The sequence below is a fragment of the Oncorhynchus keta genome, chromosome 20 (genome assembly GCF_023373465.1).
Source record: "Oncorhynchus keta strain PuntledgeMale-10-30-2019 chromosome 20, Oket_V2, whole genome shotgun sequence".
Classification (NCBI taxonomy): Eukaryota; Metazoa; Chordata; class Actinopteri; order Salmoniformes; family Salmonidae; genus Oncorhynchus; species Oncorhynchus keta.
The window spans coordinates 3,966,926-3,983,090 of NC_068440.1; the positions used below are offsets into that span (position 1 = coordinate 3,966,926).

Genomic DNA, 16,165 nt, shown 5'->3' on the forward strand with positions numbered 1-16,165 from the left:
CAGCACAAAATCCATTTGTCTGTGTGTGTATAATGCTTATGTTATCATGTGTGTGTCTGTGTGAGTCTTCACAGTCCTCACTGTTCCATAAGGTGTATTTTTATCTGTTTTTTAAAATCTGATTTAACTGCTTGAATGGGTTACAGGATGTGGAACAGATTTCCATGTAGTCATGGCTCTAAATAGTACTGTGCACCTTCGAGATTCTGTTCTGTACTTGGGGACTACGAAGAGACCTCTGATGGCATGTCTTGTGGAGTATGCAGGAGTGCCTGAGCTGTGTGCCAGTAGTTTAAAACAGACCGCTCGGTGCATTCAACATGTCAATACTTCTCACAAATACAAGTAGTGATGAAGTCAATTTCTCCTCTACATTGAGCCAGGAGAGATTGACGTTAGCCCTCCATGTACATTTAAGGGCCAGCCATGTTGCCCTGTTCTGGGCTAATTGTAATTTTCCTAAGTCCCTCTTTATGGCACCCGACCACACGACTGGACAGTAGTCCATGTGCGACAAAACTAAGGCCTGCCTTGCTGATAGTGTTGTTAAGAAGGTAGAAACTAGGGCCTGTAGGACCTGTCTTGTTGATAGTGTTGTTAAGAAGGTAGAAACTAGGGCCTGTAGGACCTGCCTTGTTGATAGTGTTGTTAAGAAGGCAGAAACTAGGGACTGTAGGACCTGCCTTGTTGACAGTGTTGTTAAGGTAGAAACTAGGGTCTGTAGGACCTGCCTTGTTGATAGTGTTGTTAAGAAGGTAGAAACTATGGCCTGTAGGATGTGCCTTGTTGATAGTGCTGTTAAGAATGTAGAAACTAGGGCCTGTAGGATCTGCCTTGTTGATAGTGTTGTTAAGAATGTAGAAACTAGGGCCTGTAGGATCTGCCTTGTTGATAGTGTTGTTAAGAAGGTAGAAACTAGGGCCTGTAGGATCTGCCTTGTTGATAGTGCTGTTAAGAAAGTAGAGCAGCACTTTATTATGGACATACTTCTCCCCATCTTAGCTACTGTTATATCAATAGGTTTTGACCATGATAGTTTATGGTCCAGGGTTACTCCAAGCAGTTTAGTCATGTCAACTTGCTCAATTCACACATTATTCATTACAACATTTAGTTGAGGGTTAGGGTTTAGTGAATTATTTGTTTTTGAAACATTTAGGACTAACTTATTTCTTGCCACCCATTCAAAAACTGACTGCAGCTCTTTGTTAAGTGTTGCAGTAATTTCACTTGCTGTATTGACTGATGTGTATAGTGTCGAGTCATCCGCATACTTAAAGCCACTGGCATGTCATTTGCAAAGATCGAAAAATGTAAAGGGGCCTAGACAGCTGCCCTGGAGAATTCCTGATTCTAACTGGATTATATATGACAGACTTCCATTAAAGAACATCCTCTGTGTTCTGTTAGACAAGTAACTCTTTATCCACAATATAGCAGGGGGTGTAAAGCCATAACACAAGTTTTCCAGCAGCAGACTATGATGGATGTCAAAAGACACACTGTGCAGCAAAACAGCTCCCACAATCGTTTTATCACCAATTTCTCTCAGCCAATCCTCAGTCATTTGTGTAAGTGCAGTACATGTTGAATGCCCTTCCCTATAAGTATGCATGAAGTCTTGTCAATTTGAATACTGTAAAATAGCATTGTATCTTGTCAAGCACAATTTTTTCCAAAAGTTTACTAAGGGTTGGTAACAGGCTGATTGGTCAGCTATTTGAGCCAGCAAAGGGGGCTTTACTCTCCTTAGGTAGGAGAATAACTTTTGCTTCCCTCCAGACCTGAGGGCACAGACATTCTTGTAGGCTTAGATTGAACATATGGTAAATAGGAGTGGCAATATCGTCCGATATTATCCTCACTAATTTTCCATTCAAGTTGTCAGACCCAGGTGGCTTGTCATTGTCGATAGACACTTTTTGCACCTCCTACACTCACTTTACTGAATTCAAAATTACAATGATTGTCTTTCAGAATTTGTTCAGTTACACTTGGATGTGTAGTGTCAGCGTTTGTTGCTTGCCAATGAAAAACTAGTAGGCAATATCAGTGGGTTTTGTGATGAATGAGCCATCTGATTCAATGAATGATGGAGCACAGTTGGCATTTTTGCCCAAAATTTCATTTAAGATACTCCAAAATGTTTTACTATCATTCTTTATATAATTTATAGTACAGTTTCTTTTTTTGTTACAAATTTTAAAAAGCATTTGTACCGCATAAAAACATTGAGCATGACATCCAGACATATCCTCCAACATAGCACACAGTCAAATAGTATCTCACAAGCTACAATACAGAACTAAAAGGGTTCAAGTCATCAACTCCCAGTCTTCGAAATAACATTACAAATGTATCCAGCTTCTGGAATTGTTGTTTCTACAAGTGATCCTAGCAAGCATTTGTTCATAAGATGCTAACCTCCAACATTGATTCTATCCACTGTTTCAGAGTAAGAGTGCCATGACCCTTCCAAATTCTAAGGATTACTCTAGCTGCTGTAACCATACCAACAATGATCAGTGCAAATTCGTCACATTAAGTAACTCTGTTCTATTGCCCAAGAGACATACAGTGGGGCAAAAAAGTATTTAGTCAGCCACCAATTGTGCAAGTTCTCCCACTTAAAAAGATGAGGCCTGTAATTTTCTTCATAGGTACACTTCAACTATGACAGACAAAATGAGAAGAAAAAAAAAATCTAGAAAATCACATTGTAGGATTTTTAATGAATTTATTTGCAAATTATGGTGGAAAATAAGTATTTGGTCACCTACAAACAAGCAAGATTTCTGTCTCTCAAGGACCTGTAACTTCTTCTTTAAGAGGCTCCTCTGCCCTCCACTCGTTGCCTGTATTAAATGGCACCTGTTTGAACTTGTTATCAGTATAAAAGACACCTTTCCACAACCTCAAACAGTCACACTCCAAACTGCACTATGGCCACCATCGCTCCATAAAAGCTGCGGGGAACAAGGGGAACTCTGCAAGGGGAACAACTACTCCAAGTCTCAGAGCAAGTGACGTCACCGATTGAAACACTATTAGCGCGCATCCCGCTAACTAGCAAGCCATTTCACATCGGTTACACCAGCCTAATCTGATAGGCTTGAAGTCATAAACAGCGCAATGCTTGAAAAATTGGGAAGAGTTGCTGGCAAACACACGAAAGTGCTTGTTTGAATTAATGTTTACGAGCCTGCTGCTGCCTACCACCGCTCAGTCAGACTGCTCTATCAAATACCAAATCATAGACTTAATTATAAAATAATAACACACATAAACTCGAGCCTTTGGTCATTATGGTCAAATCCGGAAACTATCATTTCGAAAACAAAATGTTTATTCTTTCAGTGAAATACGGAACCGTTCCGTATTTCATCAAACGGGTGGCATCCCTAAGTCTAAATATTGCTGTTACATTGTACAACCTTCAATGTTATATCATAATGATGTACAATTCTGGCAAATTAATTACGGCCTGTGTTAGGAATAAATGGTCTTCACACGGTTCGCAACGAGCCAGGCGGCCCAAACTGCTGCATATACCCTGACTGCTTGCATGGAACTCAAGCAGTCATCAATAAGAGACATTACTGTGCAGCCATATTCATCGATCTGGCCGAGGCTTTCGACTCTGTCAATCACAACATTCTTATTGGCCAGACTCGACAGCCTTGGTTTCTCAAATGATTGCCTCACCTGGTTTACCAACTACTTCTCTGATAGAGTTCAGTGTGTCAAATCGGAGGGCCTGTTGTCTGGACCTCTGCCAGTCTATGGGTGTGCCACAGGGTTCAATTCTCGGGCCGACTCTCTTTTCTGTATACATCAATTAAGTTGCTCTTGCTGCTGGTGATTCTCTGATCCACCTCTACGCAGACGACACCATTCTGTAAACTTCTGGCCCCTCCTTGGACACTGTTAACTAACCTCCAGACGAGCTTCAATGCCATACAACTCTCCTTCCGTGGCCTCCGACTGCTATTAAACGCAAGTAAAACTAAATGCATGCTTTTCAATCGATCGCTGCCCGCACCTGCTCGCCCGTCCAGCATCACTACTCTGGACGGCTCTGACTTAGAATACGTGGACAACTACAAATACCTGGGTGTCTGGTTAGACTGTAAACTCTCCTTCCAGACTCACATTAAGCATCTCCAATCTAAAATTAAATCTAGAATCGGCTTCCTATATCGCAACAAAGCATCCTTCACTCATGCTGCCAAACTTACCCTCTTGAACTGACAATCCTACCGATCCTCGACTTCGGTGATGTCATCTATAAAATAGCCTCCAACACTCTACTCAACAAACTGGATGCAGTCTATCACAGTGCCATCCGTTTTGTCACCAAAGCCCCATACACTACCCACCATTGCGACCTGTATGCTCTCGTTGGTTGGCCCTCGCTTCATACTCGTCGCCAAACCCACTGGCTACAGGTTATCTACAAGTCTCTGCTAGGTAAAGCCCCACCTTATCTCAGCTCACTGGTCACCATAGCAGCACCCACTCGTAGCACGCGCTCCAGCAGGTATATCTCACTGGTCACCCCCAAAGCCAATTCCTCCTTTGGTCATCTTTCCTTCCAGTTCTCTGCTGCCCATGACTGGAACGAATTGCAAAAATCTCTGAAGCTGGAGACTCACATCTCCCTCACTAGCTTTAAGAGCATTTTACAGATCACTGCACCTGTACTTAGCCTATCTACCTACCTCATCCCCATACTGGTATTTATTTATTTTGCTCCTTTGCACCCCAGTATCTCTACCTGCACATTCATCTTCTGCCGATCTACCATTCCAGGGTTTAATTGCTATATTGTAATTACTTCGTCACCATGGCCTATTTATTTCCTTAACTTACCTCATTTGCACTCACTGTATATAGACTTTTTGTTTTCTTTTGTTCTACTGTATTATTGACTGTAAGTTTTGTTTATTCCATGTGTAACTCTGTTGTTGTATGTGTCAAATTGCTACACTTTTTCTTGGCCAGGTCACAGTTGCAAATGAGAACTTGTTCTCAACTAGCCTACCTGGTTAAATAAAGGTGAAACCGAAGGGTTGCTGGATAGAATCCCCGAGCTGACAAGGTAAGAATTTGTCATTCTGCCCCTGAACAAGGCAGATAACCCACTGTGGGCCGTCATTGTAAATAGGAATTTGTTCTTAACTGACTTACATAGTTAAATAAATAAAAATGTTTTAAATTCACCAGCTCAGGGCATGCCTGGCCCAGCATGCATTGTAGTATACTTGTGTGCTGCTTTAGCTACTGTCATGGAGTTAGCAAACTATTTACATTTTCATAAAGAAACTGATGAACACACAGGAACAAGAGCAAAAGAGGGAGTGCGGTGATGTAGTGTCCATAACTAAATAATCATTGTGGAATCTGAAAAGACACGTACCCTAAAGCATGATGTTGTACTTACTATGTGCACATGATAAAAGAAAGGAATGAGTTGGGTAGATAACTAAGTGTGTCATTATAGCAAAGTATTTATAGACAAAATCTGATCTCTTAATGCAACAAAAATGAACTAAACATTTATCTTTACAATAGGTCATAATTGAGTTTGGCCCAATACGCCTGGTATATTCCCACATTCAAAGAGTTTTACGTTTTGATTGTCTAACCTATAGAAAACAACAACAAAAAACGATCTCTGCCTAGAGTGGCCAAAAGAGTGTTTAGCATCCCCAGTGGCTCTGCAAGTGTGGAGAGGGTATTCTCCACTGATGGCCTGCTCTCCAGGCACCATTGCATGAGCTTGAAGCCACAGACCGGCCAAACTTGTGTTTCAAAAAAAGTCATTTAAATGCACCAGTAAGTCATTTTTTCACTTAATTTGTAAATTACAGCTTATGTTTGCAATTTGACTATAATGATTTAATACAACAAAATGTTGTTTAAATACTGAGCGCTTCATGTTCCTACCAGCCAATTGTGTAGCACTCGGACATGCTTCACAATGTAGCTTATAGCCTTGAAATAGCCTAAATAATTTATTTTTGTTCCTTACGCTCCCTGTCTGGCTCCTGACCTGTTTAGTGTGTGTTTATGCTGTTTAATATGATGTTGCCTATTTCAAATTATGCTTCTTACATTCACATTTTCATGTTTATTCAAATACTTTTCATTCAAATCCATATGGTTTGGTTTCAATACTTCAAAACCAAGCGGTCGGTCCAAGTCGGTCCCGTTAAAGGCTTTGGTGGACAGATCAAATCTGCAAGGCGACAGTCAAAACTGTTCGCTGCTCTGGCCCCCCAATGGTGGAACAAACTCCCTCACGACGCCAGGACAGCGGAGTCAATCACCACCTTCCGGAGACACCTGAAACCCCACCTCTTTAAGGAATACCTAGGATAGGATAAGTAATCCTTCCCACCACCCCCCTCCCCCTAAAAGATTTAGATGCACTATTGTAAAGTGGCTGTTCCACTGGATGTCATAAGGTGAATGCACCAATTTGTAAGTCGCTCTGGATAAGAGCGTCTGCTAAATGACTTAAATGTAAATGTAAATGTAAATAAAATAAATAAATAAATAGAGAAGTGACAATTTCCCTAATTATAAGAAATTCAGGCAATATTAACTAAATATTAACTAATATGCTGGTTTAAAAATAAATAATTGTATATTGACTTTAAAGAAAGGCATTGATATTTATGGTTAGGTTTGGTGCAACGACAATGCTAAATCATCACCCGTTTAGCCCCCCCCCCCCAAACCCTCTTTTACGCTTCTGCTACTCTGTTCATCATATATGCATAGTCACTTTAACGATACCTACATGTACATACTACCTCAATAAGCCTGACTAACAGGTGTCTGTATATAGCCTTGCTACTCTTTTTTGAAATGTATTTTTACTGTTGTTTTATGCATTTACTTACCTACACACACACACACACACACACACACCACACACACACACAAATTGTTCCCAAGGATGATTCAGACTTGTGGAGGTCTACAAAAAAATTGTTGAAGTCTTGGCTGATTTCTTTCGATTTTCCCATGATGTCAAGCAGAAGCACTCAGTTTGAAGGTAGGCCTTGAAATACATCCACAGGGACACCTCCAAATGACTCAAATGATGTCAATCAGCCCATCAGAAACTTCTAAATCCATGACATAATTTTCTGGAATTTTCAAAGCTGTTTAAATGCAGTGTATGTAAACTTCTGACCCACTGGAATTGTTTCTCAGGATACATATGTTGATCTGGACAATGTTTTTGCACTTTTCTGGGATTATTGATTGATTTTATTGCTAAACTGCTAGGCTCATCAGAGAGAGACATGGCGGTGATGGTAGTGTTTGAGCTGATAGCACTGAAGTATAACTCAGGTTCATAGGCGCATGATTACTGCTGACAAAATCTGTAGGATCGACAGAGGCATTCATATAGAAGTATTCCTTTATATAGAGACAGCAGGCTCCCTAGTGTATGAACTTATAAAGCTAGTTACTGATAGGCAAATAATGCTTAAGCCATTCCTTAAGTCTCACTTTCAAGAGGACATATTTTTTTTTATCCCCTCCTAGCATAATGAGTTCCTCAACCTTATTACGTCAAGGGTGAAGAACACGAGAATAATCAAGCGAAAGACTCCACTTGCAGTCTTTTATCATGCAAACCGTGTTGTTGGGCAGAGATGAGTTTCTTGGTGGCACTTCCTGGTAAACCATAAACTGAATTGTCACAAACCTCCTTGAATACCACAAAAAGAAGCCAAAAAAGAGAAAGTTCCCATATTGAAATGGCTTTTCCTTCAAAAGGTCCGAAGTTTTCTTTTATTTCTCAAGTGCATCGCTCAGCCAATGGAGCATGTGGGAAAATGATGTCAAAAAAAGAAGTGCCCTTCCCCTCTCTGGCAGGGCTCGCAGCAAAGCACCGAACACAGAGGTCTTTCATCTCCGCACCATGCAAACAAAAACAGCAAACCATAACATCTCCCCCTAAATAAAGGAACTTGGATTGAAAAGGGGGGAGGAGGAGGATGGGGGGTGTATATAAAGCAGGTGAATTCCAGTGCTGCTAAGCCCCTACCAGCCCCATTCCCCAGAGAACTGAGAGCACTGAGAGAGCAGTGAGTGACTTATCTGCTGTAGTTAAACCCCCGCTGTAGAGGGGGGAAGAAATATCCCCCCCCCACCCCAGTGCCTCACTACAAGGTTCATGCTTGAGCTATTGAGAAAAATAGGGGGTTTGGTAGATTAAAATTAAGAAAAATTTAAGACAGAGGACACAGTTTAATGGCTGAAAAGCAAAGGATACCCTTTTGCCTGAACAATGGACCAACCTTCATTTTCTGAGGCTCGCTGAGGATCAGATGAAGTCACTATTCATTCAGTCAGGGGGGGAAAGGACTCAATTACCTCAACCTAAAGATGCTATCAATGAATAAAAGTGCATATTTTACTCCATTCATCCCAAACCCATTAAAAGTGAAAGGAATTATTTAATCTGGCTGCACGGCTGTGTTTGTGTGAAATTTGATGATGAATTACAGCCTTGAGACATGCATATTCATTGAGCAAAAGCCAAAGAATCCTAACACTAAGACCATGGCAAAAATAACAAGCAGGTAGTATATTCAGTAACATTCCACATGATTGTGCATAAAAGAAAAGGGAAAAAAGACAAATCAGCAGAGAAAGCATTTCGGATCTTTTTGTATATCATGTTAATCATTCTAGAAACTGCCAATGTGCTCTGCGAAGCACCAGTGGAAATAATAAGTACAGGGTTCAATGAGGAATAGACGTTGGGGAATGTCTCACATCACAGAATGTTGATGTTCTGTTTTAACAACATCCAAATAAAGAGAGAGAAGCTACACCTGATGTCCTGTCACTCGGATCAAGTGCATTGTGCTGGCTTGTGTCACAATAGATTTTGAGGCAAAAACCTTCTTGTGACATTAGCCACACTGTATTGACTTTCTCCCCAATCTCAGTCCCCATATTGGCACTTCTGACATCTCCTTGAAATATTGAATTCCTCTCAGCCGCGGAGCTTACACAAAACACTGGCCCTTGCTGTTCGACCGGCAACATCAGCGATCTTATTAAAAGGAACTTGTGTCAAAAAATGTCCATAGTGAGGAGAGTGTCAACCAACAAAAAGGATAACACAGAAGAGTGTGGTTGTGGCAAAGATCTTTAGGTAAGAACTCTGTACACATATCAGTGCATGCCAGAGATATTCTTCCTTCTACTGTTGCCAAAACAGTGCCAGACAGCGGGATCTAATCGATTGCTCTCTATCAGTTGACCCACGTCCATCTAATCTGAAGATCTTGTGTTTGAAATCTTATATTTAGGAACGCGTTTTCATTAATCTCCTCGTTCTGGGGAGAATAAACGCTCAATGGGGATTCTGCAGGATTAACTTTGTGCTGAAAATGTAATTTAAATCCTGGGTTGGTTAATTTCCCTCCAGGTTAATTAGCATGGGGGTGACCTTTAGAATTGACAGGTCATCAGTGATTGATTACTGATTAGAGAAAGGCAGCGGAACGGAGAGAGGAGTTCTTTGGTTCTCAATGCTGTACGGGCCTTGAAACTTTTGAGGCTTATAATCTTACAAATCTAACACCACTGAAATGTTATAAATGGTATGACAACATTTCAGTTTTTTTGTAGCTGCTTACTGTACATCTTTAATAAAGGGAGCCTTAAAGGGATACTTTGGGATTTTGGCAATGAAGCCCTTTATCTACTTCCTCAGAGGCAGATGAACTCATGGACACCATTTTTGTGTCTCCGTGTCTAGTATGAAGGAAGTTCGATGTAGTTTCAAGAGCCAGTGCTAACTAGCGTTAGCGCAATGACTGGAAGTCTATGGGTATCTACTAGTATGCTAGCAGACACCCATAGACTTCCAGTCATTGCGCTAATGCTAGTTAGCAATGGGTATGTACTAGCATGCTGGCAGACACCTATAGACTTCCAGGCATAGCGCAATTGTTAACTAGCATTAGCGCAAACGCTAGTTAGCAATTTCCTTCAAACAACATGCAGACATAAACATGGTATCAATGAGTTCATCTCACTCTGGGGAAGTAGTTAAAGGGGCTCATTGCCAAAACCCCAAAAGAGCCCCTTTAAATAAAATAGAGGGGTTATATTTGGTGTAACGTTATGGGTTATCTGTTCATACAACAAGCACATATAAACACACAAATCGCCAACTTCTTTCTGCCTGTACACAAAAAAACATTTACCTTATTCTTGGGCGAGGACGTGTTCAGTACACTCCTGGTCTCTTTTCCTGTGTAGATCACCACCCCTATCACTGTGCCTGTCAAACAGAGAGACAGGAAAGCAATGCTGCTCATTAACTGGAACACACACACATCAGACTCATCTTTGTCAAGTAAGCGGGCGGCAGGTAGCCTAGTTGTTAGAGCGTTGGACTAGTAACCGAAAGGTTGCAAATTTGTTCTTAACTGACTTACCTAGATATTTAAAAAGGTAGAAAAAAACAATGCAAAGCACAGAGAGGCTATGCTCTATGGTTGTAGCCCCACAGACAGAGACAGAGGTTTAATGTGCTAGGCTCCTGGTCCCTGGCCAGACTTCCCATGGAAGCAGCTCTTAAAAGCCAATCGATACTCCACCATCTTTATTTGCAGATTCATTAAGGCACCCTTATTACAGAAGACGAATGTGCCATTAATATTAAATGAGCTTAAATGGGAGAGCAAGACCACTAATAAACTTAAATAGAGCCCATGCAATCCCCCAACTAAAAAGGCTAAGAGGAAGAGAGAGGACACGACTGGGTGAGAAAAAGGGTAAAGAGAAAACTATTGAAAGATTAGGAGAGAACATTCGGTGAGGAAACAAATCAAATGTAATGAATCACCTTGACTGAAGATAAAAGGGCAAAAATGTGACAAATGGTTTTGGCACAGACAAGATTTCATTTAAATACAGTGGGGCAAAAAAGTATTTAGTCAGCCACCAATTGTGCAAGTTCTCCCACTTAAAATGATGAGAGGCCTGTAATTTTCATCATAGGTACACTTCAACTAAGACAGACAAAAAGAGAAGAAAAAAATCCAGAAAAATCACATTGTAGGATTTTGGAATGAATTTATTTGCAGATTATGGTGGAAAATAAGTATTTGGACACCTACAAACAAGCAAGATTTCTGGCTATCACAGACATGTAACTTCTTCTTTAACTTCTTGCGTCGAGCCATCCCGGATCCGGTATCGTGACTACAGCCTCAAGCTCATTACCATAACGCAACATTAACTATTCATGAAAATCGCAAATGAAATGAAATTAATCTATTTGCTCTCAAGCTTAGCCTTTTGTTAACAACACGGTCATCTCAGATTTTCAAAATATGCTTTTGAACCATAGCTAAACAAGCATTTGTGTAACAGTATTGATAGCCTAGCATAGGATTATGCCTCTCTTTCAGCATGCAACATTTTCACAAAAATCAGAAAAGGATTCAAATAAAATCATTTACCTTTGAAGAACTTCAGATGTTTTCAATAAGGAGACTCTCAGATAGCAAATGTTCCGTTTTTACAAAAAATATTATTTGTGTCGACTAATCGCTCCGTTTTGTTCATCACGTTTGGGTAAGGGAAAAAAAATAATAATATTAAGTAATTAAAACGCGAACTTTTTTCCAAATTAACTCCATAATATCGACAGAAACATGGCAAACCAATGTTTAGAATCAATCCTCAAGGTGTTTTTCACATATCTATCGATGATAAAATCCTTCGTGGCAGTTGACTTTCTCTTCTGAAGAAATGGAACGCGCATGGACGTACAGATTACGCAATAATTTCGACACAGGACACCGGGCGGGACACCAGGTAAATGTAGTCTCTTATGGTCAATCTTCCAATGATATGCCTACAAACACATCACAATGCTGCAGACACCTTGGTTAGAAACGACAGAAAGGGCAGGCTCATTCCTGGCGCATTCACAGCCATATAAGGAGACATTGGAACACAGCGCCTTCAGAATCTGGGGCATTTCCTGTATGAAACTTCATCTTGGTTTCGCCTGTAGCATTAGTTCTGGGGCACTCACAGATAATATCTTTGCAGTTTTGGAAACGTCAGAGTTTTGTCTTTCCAAGGCTGTCAATTCCATGCATAGTCGAGTATCTTTTCGTGACAAAATATTGCGCTTAAAACGGGCACGTCTTTTTATCCAATAATGACATAGCGCCCCCATAGGTTGAAGAGGTTAAGGGGCTCCTCTGTCCTCCACTCGTTACCTGTATTAATGGCACCTGTTTGACCTTGTTATCAGTATAAAAGACACCTGTCCACAACCTCAAACAGTCACACTCCAAACTCCACTATGGCCAAGACCAAAGAGCTGTCAAAGGACACCAAAAACAAAATTGCCCCACTGTATGTGAATAACTTCTCACAACTTGACTCATCACACCTAATAGAGCAAAACTGTGATCATCTGAGGAGTGCTTTACCAGTCCCAGACAAAGACCTAAGTCTATCGAGTGTCCTTCTGATGAAAGCCAAGGAGAGTTATGTGGTGCACAATGACAAAGCCTTACAAGAATGATGTCAGAGGTCTAAGTTAGGTGTGTGTGTGTAAGTAAAGGTGGGTTGGGGGCAATAAAGGATGTGTGTTTTTGTGTTCAAGGTCAGGCCAAGGGAGAGAGGGAAACCACAGATCAATGGTGTGGAGAATGACTGAGAAAGTGTCAAACACTTTCTACTGAGACAACTGTGGTGTGGGGAATTAAGCTTAGCAGGCTGAGGTAGGAGAAAGTTATACACTGTAAGCTCAACACATTTAATTGAAATGTATTTAAATCTCCCATTTCCGAGTCATTGTATCTCACTACAAAAAGTAATTGGGTTGGATGGAAAATGTGATCCCAAGTCATAAACAACTACACATCAGAAATGTCTAGATAAAGCTTAATTGCAAACTTTGGATGCAAAACAAAAATTTAGAGTCAACCTATCATAAACCACACAGTTGAGAAGTTCTTTTTACTTACCAGATGCCACAATAGTGCTGGCCCAAAGGGTGTGGTCAATGCTCAAACTCTCATGGATTTGTGGATCACCGTCTTCCTAGAGGGGAGAATTCAAAAATATGTTTATCTTCGCTCAACATTCAAGAAGTACAAGGTTACTTTCCCCCTTCTGATGACCAGGTGGCGAATCGCATCTCTGCATGTCTGGCAGACATATCAGTGTGGATGACGGATCACCACCTCAAGCTGAACCTCGGCAAGACGGAGCTGCTCTTCCTCCCGGGGAAGGACTGCCCGTTCCATGATCTCGCCATCACGGTTGACAACTCCATTGTGTCCTCCTCCCAGAGCGCTAAGAACCTTGGCGTGATCCTGGACAACACCCTGTCGTTCTCAACTAACATCAAGGCGGTGGCCCGTTCCTGTAGGTTCATGCTCTACAACATCCGCAGAGTACGACCCTGCCTCACACAGGAGGTGGCGCAGGTCCTAATCCAGGCACTTGTCATTTCCCGTCTGGATTACTGAGACTCGCTGTTGGCTGGGCTCCCTGCCTGTGCCATTAAACCCCTACAACTCATCCAGAACGCCGCAGCCCGTCTGGTGTTCAACCTTCCCAAGTTCTCTCACGTCACCCCGCTCCTCCGCTCTCTCCACTGGCTTCCAGTTGAAGCTCGCATCCGCTACAAGACCATGGTGCTTGCCTACGGAGCTGTGAGGGGAACGGCACCTCAGTACCTCCAGGCTCTGATCAGGCCCTACACCCAAACAAGGGCACTGCGTTCATCCACCTCTGGCCTGCTCGCCTCCCTACCACCGAGGAAGTACAGTTCCCGCTCAGCCCAGTCAAAACTGTTCGCTGCTCTGGCTCCCCAATGGTGGAACACACTCCCTCACGACGCCAGGACAGCGGAGTCAATCACCACCTTCCGGAGACACCTGAAACCCCACCTCTTTAAGGAATACCTAGGATAGGATAAAGTAATCCTTCTCACCCCCCCCCCCCCTTAAAAGATTTAGATGCACTATTGTAAAGTGGCTGTTCCACTGGATGTCATAAGGTGAATGCACCAATTTGTAAGTCGCTCTGGATAAGAGCGTCTGCTAAATGACTTAAATGTAAATGTTTATATGGTAATACCTGACCACCCATCCTCAGACGGTGCAGTCAGAATACCAGACTGCCATTCAGTACCATTCATTTCCATAAACACCTGCTACCATGGGTCCGAGCTACATACTGTAGCTACATACTCCCTTATCGATACTTTCACAAGATGTGGCAATAGTGGGGAAAGAGGCTCCTTTAAAAGAGTCCTGGGTGGGGTTGCAGATGAGATTTCAGTGATACATAAGCCCCCAGAGGGCCTCGATTCAGAGTAGTACCCCCACCCCCGATGCTCTTAAATAAAGACGTACGCTGAAAACAGCTCAAGTCAGAATGAGTGCCGAGGCAGAGGATCCGATTTCAGATCAAATTGCATGCCTGATATGATAACTATGATACCCAAGCACCCACATCCGGTCAATTCATTAAAACAGGGGAAAAGGTGCATGAAAAATAAAATGGCAGGTTGGCTGAATGCTTGCCCACTCTGACATTGACATAATTTCCCACATCGTTCTCAGAGTCTGACCACTGAATGTAGAAGTAGGGAACACTGAAAGAAACAAAGCTTCATATCCGTCTTGAGGAAGGAAAGCCTCATAAATAGGTACGTTTAGTTGAAGGGGGTCAGTGGGAATGGCCGGGACCTAAAGTACACGTTATGCAAAGGAAGGCCGCGGAGGATGAATGAGCAGAGGAAGTGCTCGCTCACTAAGCCTGGTGTGGCGCCAAGAGTGAAGGCGATACACAAAGCCCCTCTGTGTTGGGGCTCTACTCTCTCTGGGGGCTGCACTAATCTGCTATTAATAAAATAAAATAAGTGAGGGGACGGATGGAGGAGAGCAGGGAGGACCATCCTGTGATGTCAGCACTCAGCACCATGCCTCCTGGAGATACTGCTGCTGCTCACACTATTCTTTATTGTTGCCATTTCTCAACGTGGTATATCCCTTTGTGATGTTGATCCTATTTTTGTGTTCATGTCATGTACCTTTCACATTTGTTTGACAGTGTGATGTCAGTGAGCCACTTACCCTTGTGAAGTTTCCCTCAAAACTGTGGATGTCCAGCTGAGGCTTCTGGGCATAGACATAAGCATTGATGGAAAAGAGGTCCTGAGAGAGGGGTAGAAATGACCTGAATAAAGTAATCAAGTAAATATTTCCCTTCATAAAAAGCCTTCCCAACTCTCCCAGAGAGTATCAAAGTGTCAGGAGTTGAAGAAACCTGTGAGGCTTGCCAAAGATAACACCTGCTATAAAAGGATGGGATTATCGTGTCAGCGAAAAGTGTGTGACACAGTAAAAAACAACCCAAAACGTAAAAAATATGTAACTGCAAACACACATACAGTACAGACACTCCCTTACTCTCTTCTATTATCCCAACCCCCTTAAAAACTGTATCAAGTTGAGGATTCCCGAGTGGCGCGGCGGTCTAAGGCACTGCATCTCAGTGCTAGATGCGTCACTACAGATCCTGGTTCGATTCCAGGCTGTATCACAACCGGCCGTGACTGGGAGTCCCATAGGGCGGCGCACAATTGGCCCAGCATCGCTAGGGTTGGCCGGGGAAGCCATTTATTGTAAATAAGATTTTTTCCTTAACTGACTTGCCTAGTAATTAAAGGTGCAAAAGCTCCATTTCAGTTGCGTGACCTGTCGCCGATCTTACTGCAGCCCACTCCCCTTGTGGAATAGAATTGATTGTAAACATTAAATTATTCAGCCAGGCTGCCTCTATGCACCAGGTACCGTCAGTTATGCTCACATAGTGCTCTCAGGGTGAAAACATGCAGGGAGGGGAAGATTATCTTACTCAGCCCCAGTGTAGAGCCGTTGCCAGTAGATTCCTCCCACGGATGAAATACAGACTCTCTAGAGCCAGACACAATAGAGGCAGAATTATGTCACTTTCTGAGACACAGTTGCAGCAAGTGTCTTACCACATAGACTAAATGTCTCATCAAGATAGGAAATAAAAAAAGGAAATTAATGGGGTTCCGAATCAAACGTTCAAATAAATAACTTGCTTATGT

General features: G+C 42.1%; 1 protein-coding gene across 1 annotated transcript in view; it reads right to left on the reverse strand.

The window, feature by feature from the left end:
• Positions 1-16,165, reverse strand: part of atp9b (ATPase phospholipid transporting 9B) — a 59,049-nt gene that overhangs the window by 30,647 nt on the left and 12,237 nt on the right. Inside the window, exons 9-11 of the mRNA XM_052471901.1 lie at positions 15,162-15,242; positions 13,041-13,116; positions 10,251-10,327 (exon numbers count right to left, since the gene is read on the reverse strand). Coding sequence (XP_052327861.1) covers positions 10,251-10,327; positions 13,041-13,116; positions 15,162-15,242 — 234 coding nt within the window. The remainder of the gene's footprint in view (positions 1-10,250; positions 10,328-13,040; positions 13,117-15,161; positions 15,243-16,165) is intronic.